Here is a 22519-nt window from a genome sequence, read left to right on the forward strand (position 1 = left end):
GGCTCTGTCAATTCTCCACAGCTCGCCCAGTTATGCTTGGCTGTCCCAGTTCTCCTCAGCTTGCCGTTTTATACTATGCTTTCCCAATTTTCCTCATCTCACCTAGTTATACTCGGCTCTCCTATTTCTCCTCAGCTTGCTCAGTTATACTCGGCACTCTTAGGTTTCTTTGGCTTGCCCAGTTAAACTCAGCTCTGCTGATTCTTCTCAGCTCTCCCGATTAATGTTGTTTCTCACAGTTCTCCTCAGCTCACCCGGTTAAACTCAGCTCTCCTGGTTCTCCTTGGCTCGCCCGGTTATACTCGCCTCTCCTGATTCCTCTTGGCTCATCCGGTTATACTCTACTCTCCCAATTCTCATCAGCGTGCCTGGTTATACTCATCTCTCCTGGTTCTTCTCAGCTCACCCCGTTATTTTTGGCTCTTCCGGCTCGCCTTTGCTCGCCTGGTTATACTCGGCTCACCCAAATCTCCTCAGCTCACCTGGTTATACTCGTCTCTCATAGTTGTCCTTGGCTCACCCGGTTATACTCAGCTTTCGGTTCTCCTTGGCTCACTCGGTTATACTCGGCTCTCCCAGTTATCCTCAGATTGCGTGGTTATACTTGGCTCTCCCAGTTCTGCTTGGCTAGCCCGGTTATACTCGGCTCTCCCAGTGCTCCTCAGCTCGCCCAGTTATACTCGGCCCTCCTAGTCCTCCTCAGCTCGCCTGGTTATACTCAGCTCTCCCAGTTCTCCTTGGCTGGCCTGGATATACTCAGCTCTCCAAGTCCTCCTTAGCTTGCTCGGTTATATTTGGCTCACCCAGTTCTCCTCAGCTCACCCGGTTATACTCGTCTCTCATAGTTGTCCTTGGCTCACCCAGTTATACTCAGCTTTCGGTTCTCCTTGGCTCACTCGGTTATACTCGGCTTTCCCAGTTATCCTCAGATTGCGTGGTTATACTCGGCTCTCCCAGTTCTCCTTGGCTGGCCCGGATATACTTGGCTCTCTCAGTTCTCCTTGGCTGGCCTGGTTATACTCGGCTCTCCAAGTGCTCCTCAGCTCGCCCTGTTATATTCTGCTCTCCCAGTTCTCCTTTGCTGCCTGGAAATACACCGCTCTCCCAGTCCTCTTCAGCTCGCCTGCTTATACTCGGCTCTCCTAGTTTTCCTTGGCTCGCCCGGTTAAACGCAACTCTCCTGGTTTTTCTTGTCTCGCTTGGTTCTACTAGGGTTTCCTTATTTTCCTCGGCTCTTCCAGTTCTACTTGATTCATCTGGTTCTCCTGTTTAATATGACTCTTTTGTGTTATTCTTTGCAGAAAAATCCTTCTTTCTTCCAGTCGGTGTTTCTGCTGTCCCGCAGTCCGCGTTCCCTGCAGCACCTCTGCCGCTGTGCATTGCGTTCATATCTTGAGGGAAGACTCCCGGATACGTTGCCCAAGCTACCACTCCCTCCACCGCTCTTAAACTTTGTACTACTTGGTTTTGAAGGTGTTTTGTACTGAGAGATGCCAATGGGGACTGGCAGACCGGCAGACACGTCTGGGGTGTGCTCCTCCAGGTGTTATAGTATATACTATGTACACAGTGGGGGAGGGGCAGACATGTCTGGGGTGTGCTCCTCCAGGTGTTATAGTATATATTATATATACAGTGGGGGAGGGGCAGACATGTCTGGGGTGTGCTCCTCCAGGTGTTATAGTATATATTATATATAGTGGGGGAGGGGCAGACATGTCTGGGGTGTGCTTCTCCAGGTGTTATAGTATATATTATATATACAGTGGGGGAGGGGCAGACATGTCTGGGGTGTGCTCCTCCAGGTGTCATAGTATATATTATATATACAGTGGGGGAGGGGAAGATGTCTGGGCTGTGCTCCTCCAGGTGTTATGGTATATATTATTGTTGTTTTATCTGTTATGAGATGATCTTGATCTTTATTGAAAAAAAGTTCTAATAAAAATACTCTGATTAAAAAAAGGGAATCTGTCACCCACAAAATGCCAAAACTGCTGATACCCAAACCGCGTCACATCCCCGATCATGTAACGGGAGAGAACCAAAGTATGACAAGCGCTCGTGTGATGGAGGATGGGGCCGGTACAAGGACAAACGTTAGTGAGGCAATAAATCCGGGCTAATATCTCACAAAACAATCAGAACGCCATCTACCTACGCGCTGAATTTCAGGGTTGGGCCCCTATTCTAAGTGAATGCTTACCAAACTCATTTAGGGAAAGGCCCAGGGACCTTAAGCACATTCGAAACAGGGGCAGGAATTGAAACCTCGTTAGAGGAGAACTATCCTCATGGGCCGAGAAGGACAGGCCAGTACGGAAATGTAATTGTTGGCTAAAGGGAAAGGGCACACTGGTCCATGAAAATAAAGGACCTCTGCTAGAACCTCTGCTAATGGGTCAGTCATAACATCGTTATAGCGGAGGCCTCGGAAGTTGCATTTAGATGGTGATAGCAGCTTGCCTATACGCAATGCTCCAAAACAAGCTAGGCCGAAGGAAGCCAAAAACAGGGCAGAGTCAAAAGGAGAAGAGCAGGTGGAGGTTGTACAGTCGATGAGACGAGCAGGCTAAAAGAAATGGGCCGTCTGGTCTCCCTTAGAGGGTAACTCCTGCTCCAACCCTTGAAAGACTACAGTATAATGAAGAATTTGGTTACGTCTGTCCACCCGCGGAGTTTAAAATGAAATGATAAGCCACCTCACCGACTTTGAGCGACTGAACTGGAAAAACCCACATTATGTAAATGAGGTAAGCGCCGACTACGTGGATTCACTAGAAAACAAGCCTATTCCCAGCGAAAAGGAACCATAGTACCCACACCTTACCATAAGCCTAGCATGTCCCCGGGTCCATCGAATATCTCACCAATGACATCAGCTGCTGTCCACCAGCTCCCACAGACTGGCTGAGCAGTTGAGTCCCTGCACCTGGGTGTCTGGACAGAGCTCTCGAAGTGATGGAATTTTATAGTTTTCCATCTGATGTATGAGGTTGATTGTCTTCCTCGTACCATCAGTGGTTTGCCGTCCTTCCACAAAACCAAGCTGATCTTTATTTATCACGCCTGGGAGGAGCTTTTTGAGCCTGTCTGCAATCATTTTTGGAATAGATTTTAATGTCGGTGTTTATTAAAGAGATAGGCCTATTGTTGCCGACAGATTCATTGCTGTCTCCAGTTTTTGGTATTAAGGGTGCTTTACATGCTGCGACATCACTAGCGATTGCTAGCGATGTCGGGAGCGATAGCACCCGCCCCCGTCGTACAAGCGATATGTGGTGATCACTGCCATAGCGAACATTATCGCTACGGCAGCGTCACACGCACATACCTGTGCAACGACGTCGCTGTGACAGCCAAACAATCCCTCCCTCAAGGGGGAGGTGCGTTCGGCGTCACAGCGACGTCACCGCGACTTCACTAAGCGGCCGCCCAATAGAAGCGGAAGGGCGGAGATGTGCGTGACGTAACATCCCGCCCACCTTCTTCCTTCCGCATTGCCGGTGGACGCAGGTAAGGAGATGTTCGTCGCTCCTGCGGTGTCACACACAGCGATGTGTGGTGCCGCAGGAACGACGAACAACATCGCTACGTACGAGACAACGATTTTTAGTGTTTGGACGACCTCTCCAAAACCAACGATTTTTGTCTATTTTGCGATCGTTGAAGGTCACTCGTACGTGTCACACGCTGCGATGTCTCTAACGACGCCGGATGTGTGTCACAAACACCGTGACCCCGACAATAGATCGTTAGCGATATTGCAGCGTGTAAAGCACCCTTAAGTGTGATAGTTGCTCCCTACATCTTGGGTGGAAATGTACCCGACAGGGAGGCTTTATTGAGAATATTAGTTAGGTGGGGGGTTAGAAGGGAGTAAAAAGCTTTATAATAATCATTTGTGAATCCGTCAGGTCCTGGGGCCTTTCTTGACTTTAGGGATGGAATTGTGGTAAGGATTTCTCGTTCACTAAAGGGGGCATTGAGGGATAATAATTGTTCAGGTTCTATTTGAGGGAGGTTGATCTGAGCCAGAAATTCATGACTTTGTTCAGGGGTTGGCTGGGAGCAGAGAATCATTTTTCAGTTATACTCTGGAGTAGTCCTCCGCGAATGCATCCACAATTTCCTTCGGATGATGTACCAGCACTCTGGGTTTTTAATGGCTACTATTCTCTTTTTTACCCTTTCTGCTTTGACTTTTCTTGCCATTGCTCTGGTTGGCTTATTAATATTGGAATCATTTATCATCTTTGAATAATGTAAATGACTTTCATATTCATCAAATAGTTGGGCTCTTAATTTACTTCTTAGATCTAATAACTCTTTATGTAAGTTTGATGGTGGAGTGGGACTTTTTTGTTGGATTTTTCCTTTATCGTATATTAAAACTTCTACCAAAAAAATGCAGCGTGTTCATTCTTCTTGCTTGTTTGTCTCAGTTTTGTCACTTTCTATACTGACAACCACATGAAATCAGAATTGACAAAAACGCGACAAAAATGCACAAAAAAAACATAAAAAAAGCATCAAAACCGCCCCATCATTACAAGAGTTTTTTTTACATTTCCAGGCTCTCTGTGACAAGGTGCAGTTAGGGTTGCAGTTTGGGTACAGCTAAGACTGCAGTGTGCGCATATAGCCTTAAGACGGTCTACCAGCTTGTTTCGATGCTCCATCATCCGCGCATCCCTTTCCAGGGGTGGAAGCATCTTGCTAAATTGACTCTTGTGCCGTGGATCTAACAGAGTGGTAACCCAGTAGTCAACGCTAATTCTAATACTAACAATACGGACATCATGTTGCAGTGCAATAAGAATGTCAGCCGCTTCCATGATGTGGCCTGGCTTTATCATTTTAACCCTTTTATCCCTGAGCGTGAAAACACCTTAATGATTCTGCCATTTTTTAAGATTCTGACCAGTGTCACTTTATGAGGTTATATCTCAGTGGATCCTGGTGATTCTGACATTGTTTTTTGTGACATGTTGTCTTTCATGATAGTTGTACATTTAGGCTGATTTTTTTTGCGTTTATTTGTGAAAATATTGGAAATTTAGCAATTTTCAAACTTTAAATTTTCTGCCCATAAATCCGAGAGTTCTGTCAGTCAAAATAATTACTAAATAACATTTCCCACATGTTACTTTACATCAGCGCAATTTTTGAAACATATTTTTTTTTTGTTCGGAAGATAGAAGCAATTTGTTATCTTTCCAACAAAATTTACAAAACCATTTTTTTTAGGGACTACATCACATTTGAAGTGACTTTGAGAGGCCAAGGTGACAGAAAATACCCAAAAGTGGCTCCATTCTAATTTTGCATTTTCACAAGGGTATCAGGAAAAAATGCACCATAAAGTTTTTTGTGCAATTTGTCCTGAGTACACTGATACCTCATATGTGGAGGAAATCTACTGTTTGGGCACCCGGCAGGGCTCAGAAGGGAAAGAGCGCCATTTGAATTTTGAAAGCAAAATTACCTGGAATTATTAGCGGACATTATGTCGCGTTTGGAGACCCCTGAGGTGCCTAAACAATTCCTCAAGGAATTTATCTAGTTGGTTGGTGAGCACCTGGAACCCCCAGGGCCTTCACAGAAATTTATAATGTTGAGCTAAAAAAATGAAAAAATACATTTTTAACTTGAAAAATGTTGTATTAACGCCAAATTTTTCAAATTCACTAGAGTAACAGGAGATAATGAACCATACAATGTGTTGTGCATTGTTGTGCAATTTTTGATGAATATGCAAGTACCCCATATGTGGTCAAAAACTACTTTTGAGGTGCAGTACAATACGTGAAGAAGGAAAGAAGTACCATTTTGGAGTGCAGATTTAGTTGGAATGGTTTACAGGTGCCATGTCACATTGGCAGAGCCTGTGAGGTGCCAGAACAGCAGAAAACCCCCACAAGTGACCCTATTTTACAAACTGCAGGGTAGTGAGTGTGGAGGCATGGGGCTCAGTGGGTGCTCTCGTCCGCTAAAACCCGCCGTCTTTAGAAAGACAGCGTCGCTCAGGGCTCATCCCAACTGAACGCCGGCCTCCTTAACCGTGGGCGTAACACTACTCAGACAACACAGGGTGAGGGAACCACAATAATTAGACTTTATTGGATCCCCAAGCAATTAACGGCACATAACACATAACCAGCAAAACACAAATGTAACAGGCAACAGAGTCTCACCCTTCCGCTGGCTCACCAGGGATTTAGAATGTCCATGCCTCAGAGGTCCCAGGGCTATGTACTCCAATCCAGCAGCACCCCGCTTTTGGCGGGCACCCACCGAGAAAGGAATAATGCCAGATTTAGGAAGCTGTGTGAGGTCTGTAAAGTCTGTAGCAGGTGACTGAACTGTCCCAACCTGTGTGTCCTCCTTAGGTAGTCCTGGTATGATGATATAATCCTGGCAGCCGGAGTCGAAATCCCTAGACTGTGGATATGGTCTCCAATCGGAACTGGAGTCCCTAGATTGAAGCCACAGGGTATCCTGATCCTCTAGTCAGCTCCTAAGAGCTTAGACTGGATCCATCAGCATCCATAAACAACCTGGTGGCTTAAAGAAATCCCTTTTATAGCCACAGCCTTCCACTTGGATACATTGCGTCCTCATCGATTGGTTGGACAAGATCGCCTCTCCCATTGGATGAATCTCAAGCTGCATGGACAATGTTCATCCAAATGATGTCTACAGAAAGACTGAGGGTATACATGTAGTCTGGAATGCACAGACTAGACAATGACTACTAAGGTAATTACATTAGCAATACACAACTACAATACAATGATTACTGGAAGGGTCTGGAGAAACAATAGCTAAGCAAACATGACTTAGCAAACATAAGAACAATACGTCTGGCTGAATGTTAAGAAACTTTAACCCATGAGAGGCATTGGGTGTCCATATTGTCACATTCCTCCCCCTTCTTAATATTAGCCAGACATGATAGGCTTCCGATCATCCTTCTCCTCTTGTCGAGAAAGCCCATCCGCATTTCTATGGTTCTTGCCCTGTTTATGGGAGATGGAAAAATTGTCAGATTGTAATGCCAGACTCCACCTGAGCAAGCGTCCGTTGTCCCCGGCAGTGTGATTTAGCCAACTCAAGGGATTGTGGTCAGTGAGGACTATGAACTCATTGCCATAGAGGTAGAGCTGCAATTTTTTCAGGGCCCAGACTATGGCCAGACATTCTTTTTCTATGGTGGCTTAAGCCCTCTCTCGGTCCAACAGCTTCCGGGAGAGGTACGCTATCGGATGTTCCTCACCGTTGTCCCCCACTTGGCTAAGTACAGCTCCTAGTCCTGTGTCTGATGCGTGTTTGGACAATGAATCTGCGACGGAAGTCAGGAGCAGTCAGGACTGGGCTTTGGGCTAGCCGGTCTTTCAATTGGAGGAACGCAGTTTCTGTAAAATAGTGAGTTTATGGAGATTTGATTCATAAACTTGAATATACATGTATTCATAAAATATGTGTATTTCGCCATCCCCTTTAAGAGTGAGTTTGTGAGCTGGAAATACTGACCAAGAGTTTGAAATGGTAGAACCAAAGTCATCTGCTAGTTGTTCATCAAAGTTGTCAAAGAAGAGCTATATTCTGTTTGGAATGTTGGGCTAAGAACTGAAATAGCTGAGAAACTTCTTTCTGTTACTCTAAGGTCAAAGTTCAGCGAGCCTCAAAGGAATTATAAATAAGTTGAAGTAGGTTTTGTTACAAGTCTCTACTGCGCAAGTACACTTATTTCGCGGGTAAAACGTACCACGTGACATGACATAATGCTGAACTAAAATAAGGATAGTTACTTTTTGTAATACCATGTAAAGAGATAAGGACAATCAGGAGGAGGGGTTTGGGTTATAAAAGCAGCCTACACTTCAAAGGGTTAGAAGAAGGAAGAAGAAGGAGGGAGAGGCAGAAGGTGACAGGAGAAAGACGGACTCACCAACCCGACCAGACCATCTACAGACAGAGAGACGGCTTACACACATTACAGCGATGTAAGATAAATGAACTGTTATTTTTTCTCTCTGCTTATCTGTCTATCCATCTATTAACTCAAGCCAAGACAGTTATTTTTCTTTAATGACTGTAACCTCAAACTCTTTATCTGAATAAATCCATAATATGTTTTTGCACCAATTCTCGCTCCAATCATTATATACTGGCTTTGCAGTTGTTGCCTTAAACCGGTTATTTAACATTGGCGAGCATCAGCCTGAATGATTGTGACGCACAGCTGTTTTCTGTGAGAGGTGATTTTTTTTTTTCTCACGCTGCCTATTCACAGCGATTAGGACTCTTTTTTTTTTTTTCTCACGTCATTCCCTGCCCTTTGTCCGAGAAGGGGGGGTCAGTGCAGTAAAACTTTCTGTCCAAGTGCTGCAGGCAAAGACGATACACTGTGTCCACATCAGAACCTAAGAGAGGTTTAACGTGACAAAGCTGCACGGAGGTCGTATGTGTCAAAGCCATTCCAGGACCATCCATCCATAAGACGGTTGGAGCCATTCGAGGACCATCCATCCAAAGACGGTTGGAGCCATTCGAGGACAAGCATCACATATTGGTGAGAAATGGATTTCCAGGACGCCACATGACAGCACGGTAGGAGTTGCTCCTTTGACCTTTACAGGGACAGGAAACGCAAGAGTTTAAAAGCCCCTCCCCATCCCCCTTTCCTCAGTGTTTTTCCTGTCCCTGTACAGGACGGACGCAAGTCTTACCGTCGGGATGTACGGGGTCCAGGCGGATCAGGGGGGGGCTTGCTCTCTCCTTCCGGCCTGTCAAGCAGCCCCTGGCCGACACCTCTAAAGGAGAGGTCCCTCAGCCGGCCGGTGGAGCAGGAGTTCCCAGCAAAAGCCGCTTCCCTCAGGTGAGGGCTCTCGGCATCCCGCTGTTTGCCGCGGCCATGTGGCACTTCCGGGTGTGCGCACGCCATGCGTTCCAGCCTGACACGCTGATGCATGTGCAGCGCAAAGTCTTCCGCATTTCCTGGTCGGAATATGGCGGCGCCCAGGAAGGCGGCGTGTGATCCGGGTCGGAACACTGGAGGCGGGAACGGGCCCTGTCGTCGCCCAAACAGGTATCAAACCTTGGGAACGGGGAAATATGCATTCTGTGTGTTTCTGTATAACGACCTGCTCACTGCTTATTACAATGGATGAAGGTGACAGGTCTGATGCTCGCCCCCCTGACGAGTCCCAGGGTCACGTAAGTGCAGGTGCGTCAGGAATCTGACCTGTAGTGGTGTGGGTAGAGCCTGATTCAGTCTCCCCTTCCGTTTAGGATTCTTCCACGGCACGCACCGGCACTATCCCTAAAAAAGTTCAGAGGAAGTCGGCCAGAATAAAAAAGTGTGCAGTCTGTCATTCACATCTGTCAGAGTCCTGCACTAAAATTGGAAATTTAGCCTTGGAACTTTCTAAGTAGATTATGCTTCATGGTGAGGTTGCTGCCTCATGTTTTGCTGGGCTCAGCAGACCTCATGTTTAAGTTCAGAATTTACCTGTTGATGGAACCTTGTGTGGATCCTCCTGTTGTGGTTTAATAACACATTTGATTCCACTCTTATCTCACCAGACCAGGTTCTGTCTGATTTACTCCTTCTATAGGAGGGAAAATTGTGGATATAACACATTATCTCGCATTGGAACTTGCCCTCCAGCTGAACCTCAGGGTGAGTTAATTGGTTCAGGTGTGACTAATTTGGCATTTAGGATACCACTCATGCAGTAGGTGTATCCTGAAGTTCACAGGTGAATTACACTCTTAGGGGTAACTCTGATCGGGCCTCACAACTCTGGCCTCGCGCCTCAGGGTTCTGGCCTCGTGATGACTCTGGCTCACGCCTCACTGCTCTGGCCTCCTGGGGCCTCGCACCTCCTGGCTCCGGCCTCGCGCCTCCTGGCTCGTACCTCACAACTTGGGGCTCCGGCATCGCGCCTCATGGGTTTGGCCTCGGCCCACACGCCACACAGCTCTGACCACACGCTAGCTTGACGCCTTGGGACTGTCAAGGCCTCACTGCTTGACGTCTCTGGTCTTACTGTTTCTCAGCCTTGCCATTCATGGCTTGGCTTCACTGGCTTTGGGCCTCTGGGCTTGTGCCTTGGGCCTCTGGGCTTGGGCCTTGTGCCTCTAGGCTTGTGCCTCTAAGCTTGTGCCTTGTGCCTCTAGGCTTGTGCCTTTGGGCTTCTGCCTTGTGCCTCTAGGCTTGTGCCTCTAGGCTTGGGCCTCTGGGCTTGTGCCTTGTGTCTCTAGGCTTGTGCCTCTGAGCTTGTGCCTTGTGTCTCTAGGCTTGTGCCTCTGGGCTTGTGCCTTGTGCCTCTAGGCTTGTGCCTCTGGGCTTGTGGCTTGTGCCTCTAGGCTTGTGCCTCTAGGCTTGTGCCTCTGGGCTTGTGGCTTGTGCCTCTAGGCTTGTGCCTCTGGCCTTGTGGCTTGTGCCTCTAGGCTTGTGCCTCTGGCCTTGTGCCTTTTAGGCTTGTGCCTCTGGGCTTGTGCCTTGTGTCTCTAGGCTTGTGCCTCAGGGCTTGTGTCTTGTGTCTCTAGGCTTGTGCCTCTGGGCTTGTGCCTTGTGTCTCTAGGCTTGTGCCTCTGGGCTTGTGCCTTGTGTCTCTAGGCTTGTGCCTCTGGGCTTGTGCCTTGTGCCTCTGGGCTTGTGCCTTGTGCCTCTGGGCTTGTGCCTGGTGCCTCTGGGCTTGTGCCTGGTGCCTCTGGGCTTGTGCCTGGTGCCTCTGGGCTTGTGCCTTGTGCCTCTGGGCTTGTGCCTTGTTCCTCTGGGATTGTGCCTTGTGCCTCCGGGCTTGTGCCTCCGGGCTTGCGCATTACGCTTCATGCTTCTGGCATTGTGCGTCTGACATTGCGCCTTGTGCCTCTGGCCTTGTGCCTATGGCATTGCGCCTTGTACCTCTGGCCTTGCGCCTCTGGCGTTCCGCCTTGTGCCTCTGGCCTTGCACCTCTGGCATTGCGCTTGTGCCTCTGGCCTTGCGCCTCCGGCCTTGCGCCTCTGGCATTTGCGCCACTGGCCTTGCGCCTCTGGCATTGTGCCTTGCACCTCTGGCATTGTGCCTTGCGACTTGGGGCTTGCGCCTTGCGCTTCATGTTCCGGCCTTGCGTGTCTGGCATTGCGCCTTGTGCCTCTGGCTTTATGCCTTGTGCCTCTGGCTTTGCGCCTCTGGCCTTGTGCTTTGCGCCTCTGGCCTTGCGCTTCCGGGCTTACGCCTTGCGCTTCCTGTTCTGGCCTTGCGTGTCTGGCATTGGGCCTTGCGCCTCCGCGCCTTGCGCTTCTGTGCCTCTGCACCTTGGGCCTTGCGCCTCTGCGCCTTGGGCCTTGCGCCTCTGCGCCTTGGGCCTTGCGCTTCTGCGCCTTGGGCCTTGCGCTTCTGCGCCTTGGACCTTATGCCTCTGCGCCTTTGGCCTTGCGCCTCTGCGCATTTGGCCTTGCAGTGGCCTCGTCCCTTGCGCCTCGGGTTGCATACTTCGCATTGGGTCTCTCGCATCGGCTTTGGTTAGAGGGGCCTCACACTTCTGGAACGGCACTTGGCTTAGCCGTAATAGGCTGTCATGTTTGAGTTGGCCTAGTTTTCTCCTTATTATGGCTCGGACCTGGAATCTGAGTTCAGCTACGGTCCTTCTTTTCTAATCAGTAGTATTCAGCGGTGCTTAATTGCTTAGCTCTGGTCTTTCTTTTATAACTTATGACTAAAGAGAAATGTTATCGAGTTCATCCTATGGTGGAAAGAACTGAATGTAGCCAATCATGGTAATAGCCCGTTTTACTGTGACAGGTCCTTTGATGGCAATTGGACTGGTTTTCTGGCCATTGTTCAACATCCAGAATCTCGTAAATAACCTGTGAGGTTTTCCAGCCTCTTGTGGCAGGGAACTCCATAGTCTCCCTCATAGGCTCGCTGTTCTCATGAGAAAACATCCAGAGTCTCACCACTGTCAAATGAACTATCACTCTGTGATTATTGGAGGCCCTCACTCCTCTGGAGGATGTTCCCTGGTCACTATGGAAGACTGTGTGGTATGTTTACGCTAGTGTCCGATATAGTGGTACTTACAGGCTAATGGAGTATAGTGCATTTCTGGTTGGGTAGTCTACCCAGGTGGTAGTGGTTTTCTTTCCGCCAGCTCAGGGCAACACTAGTCTCCTGTGTTTGCTGCCACGGATATGGCAAACCACTTCTTTAAATTCCAATATATATACTGTATACAGTGTATCTATGAGGTTGGCCACCTACATTTTCTGGGACGCTTCCTCCCATCCAGATTCCATACCCCGCTGTCCTTGGCATCTGCATCTTGGGAACAATGCTTCCTTCAGGTGGTCGGATGATGTACTTGGCTTGCTAATATCGGTCGACGTGCCTTCCGGACTCCAACTCTTCACGTCTTTGGTTCATGATGGTCCTTCTCATTACTCGAGGTCCAGTAGTTTATGCCTTGTCATCTTGGGCTTCTGGAGCCAGGATATGAACTCTGGCGGTACGGTGGGCTGGTCTGTGACCAGGGGTAATCGTTTGAACCTCGGAGAGCTGATGTCCGTACTGATCTGGTTTATTAAGCTCGGACATGTTTATTCTTGATCTAGCCGGTGGTCATTCTATCGGGCTGTGGTTTATTCATTCCTTGATAGGCTGTTAAGGACTTTAACTTCTATTCTATAGTTGCGGTGTTCAGAATGTTCATTAACCCATTTCGGGCATGTCTCACTGTCTCTGGTCGCTGTAGTGTAAGCTGTCTACCTCGTTTATTCTCAGTCCCAACAGGCAGAGCTCCTTCGCTCTTGGACGTCAGACGAGCAGTTCTGGCATATTTAGAGGCTACCAGAGCTGGCGCATAGCTTCTGCCCTCTTGGTGCAAATTGCGGGAAAGTGCCGAGGGAAGACGGTGTCTAAGACAACTGTCTCGGTAGGTTAGGTCCGCTGTTTCAGCTACTTACCAGTCCGCGGGTCGGGACCTCCCAACTCGCATTGGGGCCCACTCCGCCAGGGCTCTGTCCACTTCTTGGGCGGAGAGGGTGGGGGTTTCCTTGGATCTGATTTGTCGTACGGCAACGTGGTCGGGTCCCCACACATTTTGTAAGCATTATAAACTGGGCCTTCTCACCGATCAGCACATGTTGTTCCGTAGCAGGGCTTTGCAGGCTGTGGTCCCCCCCCTCATAGGGATTACTTTGGCATTCTCCTACCGTGCTGTCATGTGGCGTCCTGGAAAATAAGAATTACTACTTACCGGTAATGATGTTTCCAGGAGCCAACATGACAGCACGCTTATTTCCCTCCCGTCTGATTATGTACCATGTGTTGTGCGTTCTGCATTAGTAAAATGGTGTTATCTCCCATCCTGGTGTGGTACTTTAAAAAACACTGAGGAAAGGGGGATGGGGAGGGGCTTTTAAACTCTTGCGTTTCCTGTCCCTGTAAAGGTCAAAGGAGCAACTCCTACCGTGCTGTCATGTTGGCTCCTGGAAACATCATTACCGGTAAGTAGTAATTCTTATTTTTATTCATGGTTATTCTAGTAACTGTCATGTAGAGTATTCTTTTGACCATACACATAGTGACGCACAGTTATGGTCAAATCTGTACCGGCAATGTGAACTTGAGAATACTAAGTTAGATAAGAAGTTTTTTACTGTGAATCGGTTACAGAAAAAGATACAGAATGTATTGGGTATGGTATACACTTACAAGTCCATGGTGGGTGGGGCACAGCCATATGCACACACTATCTGTATGGTGACTGACACACCCATAACAACAGACACGCCCAATACAACAGACACACACGTCACAGATGCAGAAACAACAGATTGTCCAAATTGTTCGATATTAGCAGAACATATCGAACATCTGGAGGATCAGTTGGAAACAAGAGCAGATTTAATATCAAAACTACGGAAAGATATTAAATATGTATCTGTTAATACGAGACAGAACAAGACAGATGCTTCCCAGTCACCTGCCTCAGGTTCAGACGTACCGGACGGGCTGAATACGGCCGAGGACGAGACTCTGAATGAGGAGGAACTTCGGAAAAAGAAGTTACATGATAAGGCCACCCGTCTTAACATTAAAATCCATGACCAATTAATGAAAATCATTAAAGACATACCCAAATATGATGATAAAATGGACGCCTTCCATAATGCGGACATTTTTGAGTCACATTCCGATAAATATAATCTAACAAATGAACAGAGAAACAAGATTTATAGGGTATGGCTTCCCTCCCACATGGCAAAAAGGTTACAAGCAACACCTAGGCAAGACGAACACAATGACCTGATCCATGACACAAAGGAAGATAGGCTGAGACAGTTGATTCTCTTTACCACAGGAGAGTCTATCCCAACAGTCGAATTGTTAGAAAACCTTAAGACACACATACAGGAGGATCCATTTGTCTTCTTAGTCAAATTCGAACAGGCCTACAGAATGGTACTGGAAATCGGATCTGATCAAGAACCGCCTTCCATGATCAAGGCCTTTGTTAAAAAGTTTAAATATTTGGACCCTGCTTCATTCGAAATAGCTTCTAGAATGGAAAGTCTACAAGAGGCCACGTCATTTATTGATAGAATACGTAGACGAATGAAGCAAAATCAGGTAAAATCAAAAATAGCCATGATAGAAGGGACCACTGACACATTAGTATCCCAGGAAAAACAGATCAAAAACAACAAAAGACCGGTGTTGAATTCTAAAAACAAGAATTCAGGGGGGGGTAACAGGAAAAGCACAATTCATTGCTTTTTCTGCGGCCAACCCGGACACCTGAAGTGGGAATGCAAGAAATTCCTGAGGGCGGGAGTTGAGGAAAGGCTGGGTAAGGAAAATGGACTGATGCCAAACACATCCAGTGCACCTCCCCCATCTTCAGCACCTCCACCTTCATATGCACCCACTCATACTGACAACAGAAATAACCAATCACCATATACGCCCACTCATACTGACAACAGAAATAACCAATCACCATACACGCCCACTCATACTGACAACAGAAATAACCAATCACCATATGCACCTCTGACCAGACAGATAAGGGAAATGACCATACAGGGATTGCATGGAAGGGGCAAGACACCTGCTGCTCTTCTCCCTTCTCCATCCTCCTGACTGGCAAAGCCGGTCCCCAGGCTCCATCCACTGGAATTTGTTACTCGAGTTTCAATGGATAGCTGTGGTCGACCAGTTTTAAAGGTAAATCTTGAAGGTCAGGAAGTAACATTTCTCCTTGATACAGGTGCGCAATTGAGTGTCACAAATGTTGATTTACATTTAAAGCCAGATTCCCCTGTATGCACAATTGTTGGTTTCAGTGGTAAAAATGGAACAAAGGTGACATTAGCGCAGGATGTTTCTTTGGAAATACCTGTTTTTTTTAAAACGAAAATGGATATTTGGTGTTGTCAGGATACTGAGAATATAATTGGCACTGATTTTATGGAAAAGCATGGCTGGATTATTGATTTGGGTAACAAAACAGTTTGGAAAGACTCTAACGGTTGTAAGGCGGTAGTTATTGATCCAAATGAATATAGTCATGTCGGGACCATTTGTTTGACCGATGTAGTGTCAGCAGATCATTTGTGGCCTGAAACTGGTGGTGATGAAGTATTGACTGAGTTAGTACAGCGGTTTCCTTCTTTATGGGCTCAGTACAGGAATGAGGTTGGAACAATGAAGGATGTTGTTGTCAAAATTGAAGGCCGAGACCCACCTCCACAGCGTCAGTATAAGTTGCCTCCGGAGTCAGTTGCTCCGATGTCTAAGATTATACAGGAATTGTTGGCTCAAGGTGTGATACGTAAGGCAAATTCTGTCTGTAACAATCCATTGTGGTGTGTTCTGAAAAGCGATGGTAGCTATCGGATGTTGTTGGACTTGAGGATGTTCAATAAGTTTACTCCCAATGTTGCACCGATTGTAGCTGATACACACGACATGATGTCGAGATTGGATGCTAAGGCAAGGTATTTCTCAGTATTGGATATCAGTAATGGTTTTTTCAGTATACCGATTGAGCAAAGTTGCCAATATAGATTTGCATTCAACCACCTGGATCAGCAATATGTATGCTGTCGTCTTCCTCAGGGGGCAAGTATGTCGCCAAGCATTTTTCATCAGGCGCTAGCGAACGTTTTGTCGAAATTTTCTCGTCCGGAATGTTTATTGCAATATGTGGACGATATCTTGTTGAGTACGGAGGATGAGAATTTGCATATTTCTCTACTGGCAGAATTGTTTGAGCTGCTGCATTATGCAGGTTTAAAACTGAATACCAAAAAGGTCAAGCTGATGCAGACTGAGGTCAGGTTTTTAGGAGTTCTGCTAAGTCCAGGTACACGGCGACCCCTACAGGACAGAATAGAGGCAATTGCATCTCTTCCAATTCCAACATCACACAAGGCACTAAGACATTTTTTAGGACTTGTAAATTACTCAAGGGATTTCATTGAAAATTTTGCTGACAAAGCCAGACCTTTGTATGATCTTTTAAAAGGTGACAATGATGATTATTTTGGTCCCTGGTGTGTCGAACAGGAAAAAGCCTTCACACAATTGAAACATGATCTACAACACGCACCTGCGTTAAGTATGGTGGAAAGGAACGCACCTTTTGCGCTTCAAGCACACACTTCAGAGACAAGTATCTCTGTGGTTTTGCTGCAGCTGCAAGGGGGGGAATGGAGAATCTTGGGGTACTTCTCTAAGCTTCTCTCACCTGTTGAGAGGGGGTTTGAGGTGTGCGCAAGACACCTGGTGGGAGTGTATTTTGCGATAAAAATCACTCAACACATCATCGGGTTCCAAAAGGTTATTCTCCAAACGCCACATTCCACACTGAAACTTCTCTTTGAGAAAAACATCCCAGGTGTGTCACATCAGAGATTTGCCCATTGGTTGCTCTCATTGTCTCCAAATCAAATTGAGGTAGATTATAAGGCCAAGTATGTTCTTCCTCAATTGATGCAGTATGAAGGACAAACCCATGATTGCATAGAAACGTTCCATGAACCAAGTCCATCTTTCTTCAGACGACAGTCGGAAGACGCAGATGAACCTGTGTTTGTAGACGGTTCTAGATTTTTCCTGGAAGGACACTATCACACAGGATATGGAATTTTCTATTCCAAGCGAGGACAAGTGGTAAAACACAAGTTACCGAGTCATTTCTCAGCTCAAAGGGCAGAGATAGAAGCGGTAAGAATGGTCCTACAGCTGAATGAAGCTGATGATCAAACTCCAATGGTAATCTACAGTGATAGCTCCTATGTTGTCAGATCCCTAACCGATTACCTGCCTGTTTGGGAAAGGAGAGGCTACGTGGACTCATCCAACAAAGCCTTGCTGCACCGCGAAACTCTAGAATCAATTTTTGAGATGGCATCTAGGGCCCCAAATAGATTTGCTATAGTGAAAGTCGCTGCACATCAAAGATCTGATGATGAGTTATCTGTAGGAAATGCTACCGCAGATGCTCTAGCCAAAGAAGCTGCCCTGACAGGAGAGGAAGTGTTTGACTCTGAACCTTCTGAGATGTCAGCGGTTCAAAGAGCAGACATGTACATACCTTCATTTGCAGAAGAACAGAGGAAAGATCCTTTTCTTGTTACTTCTCTGGATGATCCAAAACCTCCTTTTATCTGTGAAAATGGGGTTTTGTGTCACAATTCAAATGGAGAATTGCGTCCAGTTGTACCAAAACATCTACAGGTAGAATTCACTCGATATAACCATGAGAGTTTAGGTCACTTGGGACAACAGAAATTGTTAGTCATTCTCAAGGAGAAATTTTATTGGGAAAAAATGGACGAAACAGTTCAAAGTGTTGTACTATCATGTCTCATTTGTGCCCAAATAAATCCAAGACCTAAAGGACAGAAGCCACCACTTCTACGAATCGCACCTGCAGAAGGTCCATGGTCTACACTGCAGATAGACTATATTGGTCCTTTACCCTCAGGTAAACATGGTCTCAGGTATGCATTGATTGTGGTAGATGTGTTCTCAAAATGGGTAGAAATATTACCTGTTAGGAAAGATGATGCTTTGTCCACAGCAAGGGAATTGGTACAACATGTCTTTTGTACTTGGGGGATCCCAAGGATGATTACCTCCGATCGAGGTAGCCACTTCACAGGTAAAATCATGCAAACTGCTTGTGCTATTCTAGGGGCACGACAGCAATTTCATGTCCCCTATCATCCACAATCTGCGGGAATTGTGGAAAGAATGAATAGAACAATCAAGTCCAGAATTGCAAAGATGCTTTTGGACAAAGGTAACACTTGGGTTGACAAGGTACCTTTCATACTCATGAGTATAAGAGGTTCAATCTCTTCTACAACTCAATTCACTCCTTTTGAGTTGATGACGGGAAGAAAAATGCCATTGTGGTTTCCACATGAGCCATTTTTATCCACTCCACAAAAAGATGCTATCTCAAGGTCCCAATGGTTGAGATCGCTACAGGAGAACCTGAAAGCGATTCTGCCATATGCGGCATCGAGAATGCAGAAAATGGAGCCACCCTATGAGTCCAAATTCAAGAAAGGTGCTCTAGTGATGATCAAAACCTTTCGCAAGAGTGGTCCATGGGAGTGTAATTGGGAAGGTCCTTTTGAAGTCCTTGAGACTATGGGACAAGTCATGATTCTTGTGCACCGAGTGTCAAATGTGGTAAAAAAGACCCGGAAAACACAAAAAGTGTGGGTTCACGTTGACCAGTGCAAAATATTTGTGACAAAATAATGATACTGCATTTCTTTCCAGGAAGAAATGGATTCCGATAAGAACTGGAATAAGGAACCTAAAGACTGTGAAGGAAAGATGACATCAAGCCTTCTGGAGAAAGAACATCTTCCCAAGCTCAAGACAAGCTTCTACGTGATGGGATCTACTTTCCTGCTGCTTTGCTTTATTTCCGTCATTGTTTACATGTTACATCAAGGAACAATCGCCAATGATGTGAATGAACGGACTAGAGAGATTCAACATTCTCGAAGACCGAGAGGATCAGATACATGGAACTTACTGACAGAGAACATCACGGATGATTCTGTGGAGATAACAGGAAATATCTGCATGGGATATGGAACAAAATGTTGCATTGAATTACATTTCATACACGACACAGACATAATATTACATGCTATTGCAGGACCTAAAACTAGATTCACACAATTACAAGGAGAATATGTACACAATAATAAAACGGGTACATGGGAATGTTCTCCTACAGATGTACTATACTGGAACATAGAGATCAGAGGTGATGAACCTGCTGTATGGTCCGGTGATATTACAAATGACATGATTGCAAGGGGAAAGTTTGGAAGATCCAAAACAGAAATTTTGTTAAAAACTCAGGTTTTTGGGAAAATTCTGGATCCTTCTTTACTCTCCATTACAGAAGGAGATAAAGATTGGGTCAAAACATGGAATTTCCAGATAACACGGGAACCTGTACAAGTTCAGGTATCTGTAGTGTTTACCGTTACTAACACTATAGTTCCGGAAATAAGGGTTTCACCACAGACAGTACATAACAAAGTAAATACATTACCCATAATGTTAAAATGTAACACAAGGTTGAAATTGCCTTCTGAGTCTTTGTTGACATGGATCAAAAATTCATCATTTTTGGGAAGTTTTTTAAACAGTCCAACTAATGTCATTCACAGAGGTCAGATTGGTAATATCAGATGGATGGATGATAATTTCATTTTTTACATAGAGAATCCATCTTCCAGGGACTCTGGAATTTACCAGTGTTGCGTTGAAACAAAGACACATTACAGACATTGTAAAGACGTTAGTGTGAATATTTGGTCAGTAACAGATAATGCATGCACAAACACAAGATTCATGCCATCTACTCCTTTCCAAATTAATCAATTTCAGTCCAAGTCCTTATTAAGGGATGGAGAATTTATGACAATGGTGTGGACTTTCAATATGTCTCATTGGAAGATCTCTACCAGGTTTCCTCAGTGTCAATCACATCTCATAAACATGGAGATGGGGATAGAACAATGGTTTGGGAAAAGAACAACTCAGACTAGGAGTAAGAGAGGAGTGTTAGAAGGAATTCTGGGAGGAATTGGGACAGTGGGAAGTCTGACTAATGCCATGAATATACAGACACTTAAGTCAGATTTGGATAATATTGGTTTTATTGGAGGAAAAGGTGTAAAGGTTCAGAAGAGTCTGAATCAACTTCTTGAAAAGATGGTAATGAATACAGCTGCTGTACTAGGGTCTTCCGTGTCACATCTACAGGATGCTACATTAGCTCTCGTGGAAAGCACACACGAAACACAAGTAGCTAAAGCGTGCCTGGAGATACAGGTAGAGTATTCTTCTAATCTGAAGCTGATTGCACAAGCTTTACAGAGTGGAATTACTCCACTGGGAATACTGCGAAATTTACCTGTAGAGTACGATTTTGCATTGAATCATACGGATTTGTGGGTAAATAAGTGGTTAGGATGTGAACAAAACATTTGTGTTGGCACATCGCTAATCCCAGTGATCGGAAGAGAGGGAACAATTGTTCCTGTTACAGTTTTGGGTATACCTGTGAGTAACACACAACAAGTGTTCTATCAACTGCAGTACACAGATTTTGCATTTGATGGAGTGAACACTGAACAAGTAGACATTTCTTCATGTTTACATTTTGTTTCTAAGGTGATGTGTTTACCTGGACAGGATAAGGTGATTTATCATTCATGTTTTCATAATCATTCTTCTTGTCATGCGAGAATAGAGACTGTACAGACAATACATGATCTGGTGACTCCAGTAAGTCCAAATAAGATTTGTTTTCAGGTCATGTCTGAGACAGAGAAGGTTTCTGTTTTCTATTCTACTTGTGTACATAAGGAAAACCTACCTATGGGTTTGTATTGTATAGAAGGAAATGTGAGAGCTCTTTCAAAGAAGGAAGGAAGTTTTAATATCACTTCTATAGGAAAGAGAAACTTAACGGCATTTCCCATACAATTCAATTGATCACAAATAAATGATTTTCCTTGGGATATGTGGACAAGTGAAATAAAGAAAGATAAGGGTTTGTTAGATTTATTAACGAAACAGTTAAAGGAAGCAGAAATTATATTCAGACATGAACAAGGTGAATCAAGTGATATTGAACACGAATGGAATGGAATGTCAGGTAGAACTTGGTGGAGAAGTTTTGGGAAATCTGTACATTCCTGGTCTCAGTCATCTTTTCAGTCAGCGGTTGGTAATGTTTTATTTAATCCCATCATAATCATATTTTTATTAGTTTTGATGTGTATTATATATCAAGTTTTTGTGATGTGTAGAATTCAGAAGATATATAGGAACATAAAAATAGAAATGAAAAAGGAAGATAACATTCTTAGAGGAATGTTAAATCGCAAGATGACTTTTTGACAGAAAGTTGCGGATTGGTTTATCAAGTCAAATATTGGTCTAGAATTTCCAACAAGAATGTATGTGATACGAATGATGACACGATTGAGTTAGGGTTTCCCGGGGTTCATCAAATCGCCATAAAAGGGGGGACTGTAAAATAGTGAGTTTATGGAGATTTGATTCATAAACTTGAATATACATGTATTCATAAAATATGTGTATTTCGCCATCCCCTTTAAGAGTGAGTTTGTGAGCTGGAAATACTGACCAAGAGTTTGAAATGGTAGAACCAAAGTCATCTGCTAGTTGTTCATCAAAGTTGTCAAAGAAGAGCTATATTCTGTTTGGAATTTTGGGCTAAGAACTGAAATAGCTATGAGAAACTTCTTTCTGTTACTCTAAGGTCAAAGTTCAGCGAGCTTCAAAGGAGTTATAAATAAGTTGAAGTAGGTTTTGTTACAAGTCTCTACTGCGCAAGTACACTTATTTCGCAGGTAAAACGTACCACGTGACATGACATAATGCTGAACTAAAATAAGGATAGTTACTTTTTGTAATACCATGTAAAGAGATAAGGACAATCAGGAGGAGGGGTTTGGGTTATAAAAGCAGCCTACACTTCAAAGGGTTAGAAGAAGGAAGAAGAAGGAGGGAGAGGCAGAAGGTGACAGGAGAAAGACGGACTCACCAACCCGACCAGACCATCTACAGACAGAGAGACGGCTTACACACATTACAGCGATGTAAGATAAATGAACTGTTATTTTTTCTCTCTGCTTATCTGTCTATCCATCTATTAACTCAAGCCAAGACAGTTATTTTTCTTTAATGACTGTAACCTCAAACTCTTTATCTGAATAAATCCATAATATGTTTTTGCACCAATTCTCGCTCCAATCATTATATACTGGCTTTGCAGTTGTCGCCTTAAACCGGTTATTTAACAGTTTCACATTCTGGGGTCCAGATAAGGTTACGGGCATATCTTTTGGTTGTGAGGTCAGTGAGTGGTTTTGCTATGGTACTGTAATTGGGGATAAACTTTCGATAGTAGTTTGCGGTTCCTAGAAACGCACGGACCTGTT

General features: G+C 45.1%; 1 protein-coding gene across 6 annotated transcripts in view; it reads left to right on the forward strand.

The window, feature by feature from the left end:
- Nucleotides 1-22281, forward strand: part of ASB10 (ankyrin repeat and SOCS box containing 10) — a 187331-nt gene extending 165050 nt beyond the window's left edge. For 4 of the 6 annotated variants that reach the window (XM_075315944.1, XM_075315943.1, XM_075315946.1 and 1 more), the window contains 2 exons: nt 13445-13501; nt 18801-22281. In XM_075315944.1, coding sequence (XP_075172059.1) covers nt 13445-13501; nt 18801-21044 — 2301 coding nt within the window. In that variant the 3' untranslated portion in view covers nt 21045-22281. Of the gene's footprint in view, nt 1-1301; nt 4396-13444; nt 13502-18800 lie in introns of those variants that run through there. The other 2 variants (XM_075315947.1, XM_075315949.1) reach the window with 1 other exon arrangement.
- Nucleotides 22282-22519: the final 238 nt, after the last annotated feature.

This window comes from Anomaloglossus baeobatrachus, chromosome 6, assembly GCF_048569485.1.
Source record: "Anomaloglossus baeobatrachus isolate aAnoBae1 chromosome 6, aAnoBae1.hap1, whole genome shotgun sequence".
Taxonomy (NCBI): Eukaryota; Metazoa; Chordata; class Amphibia; order Anura; family Aromobatidae; genus Anomaloglossus; species Anomaloglossus baeobatrachus.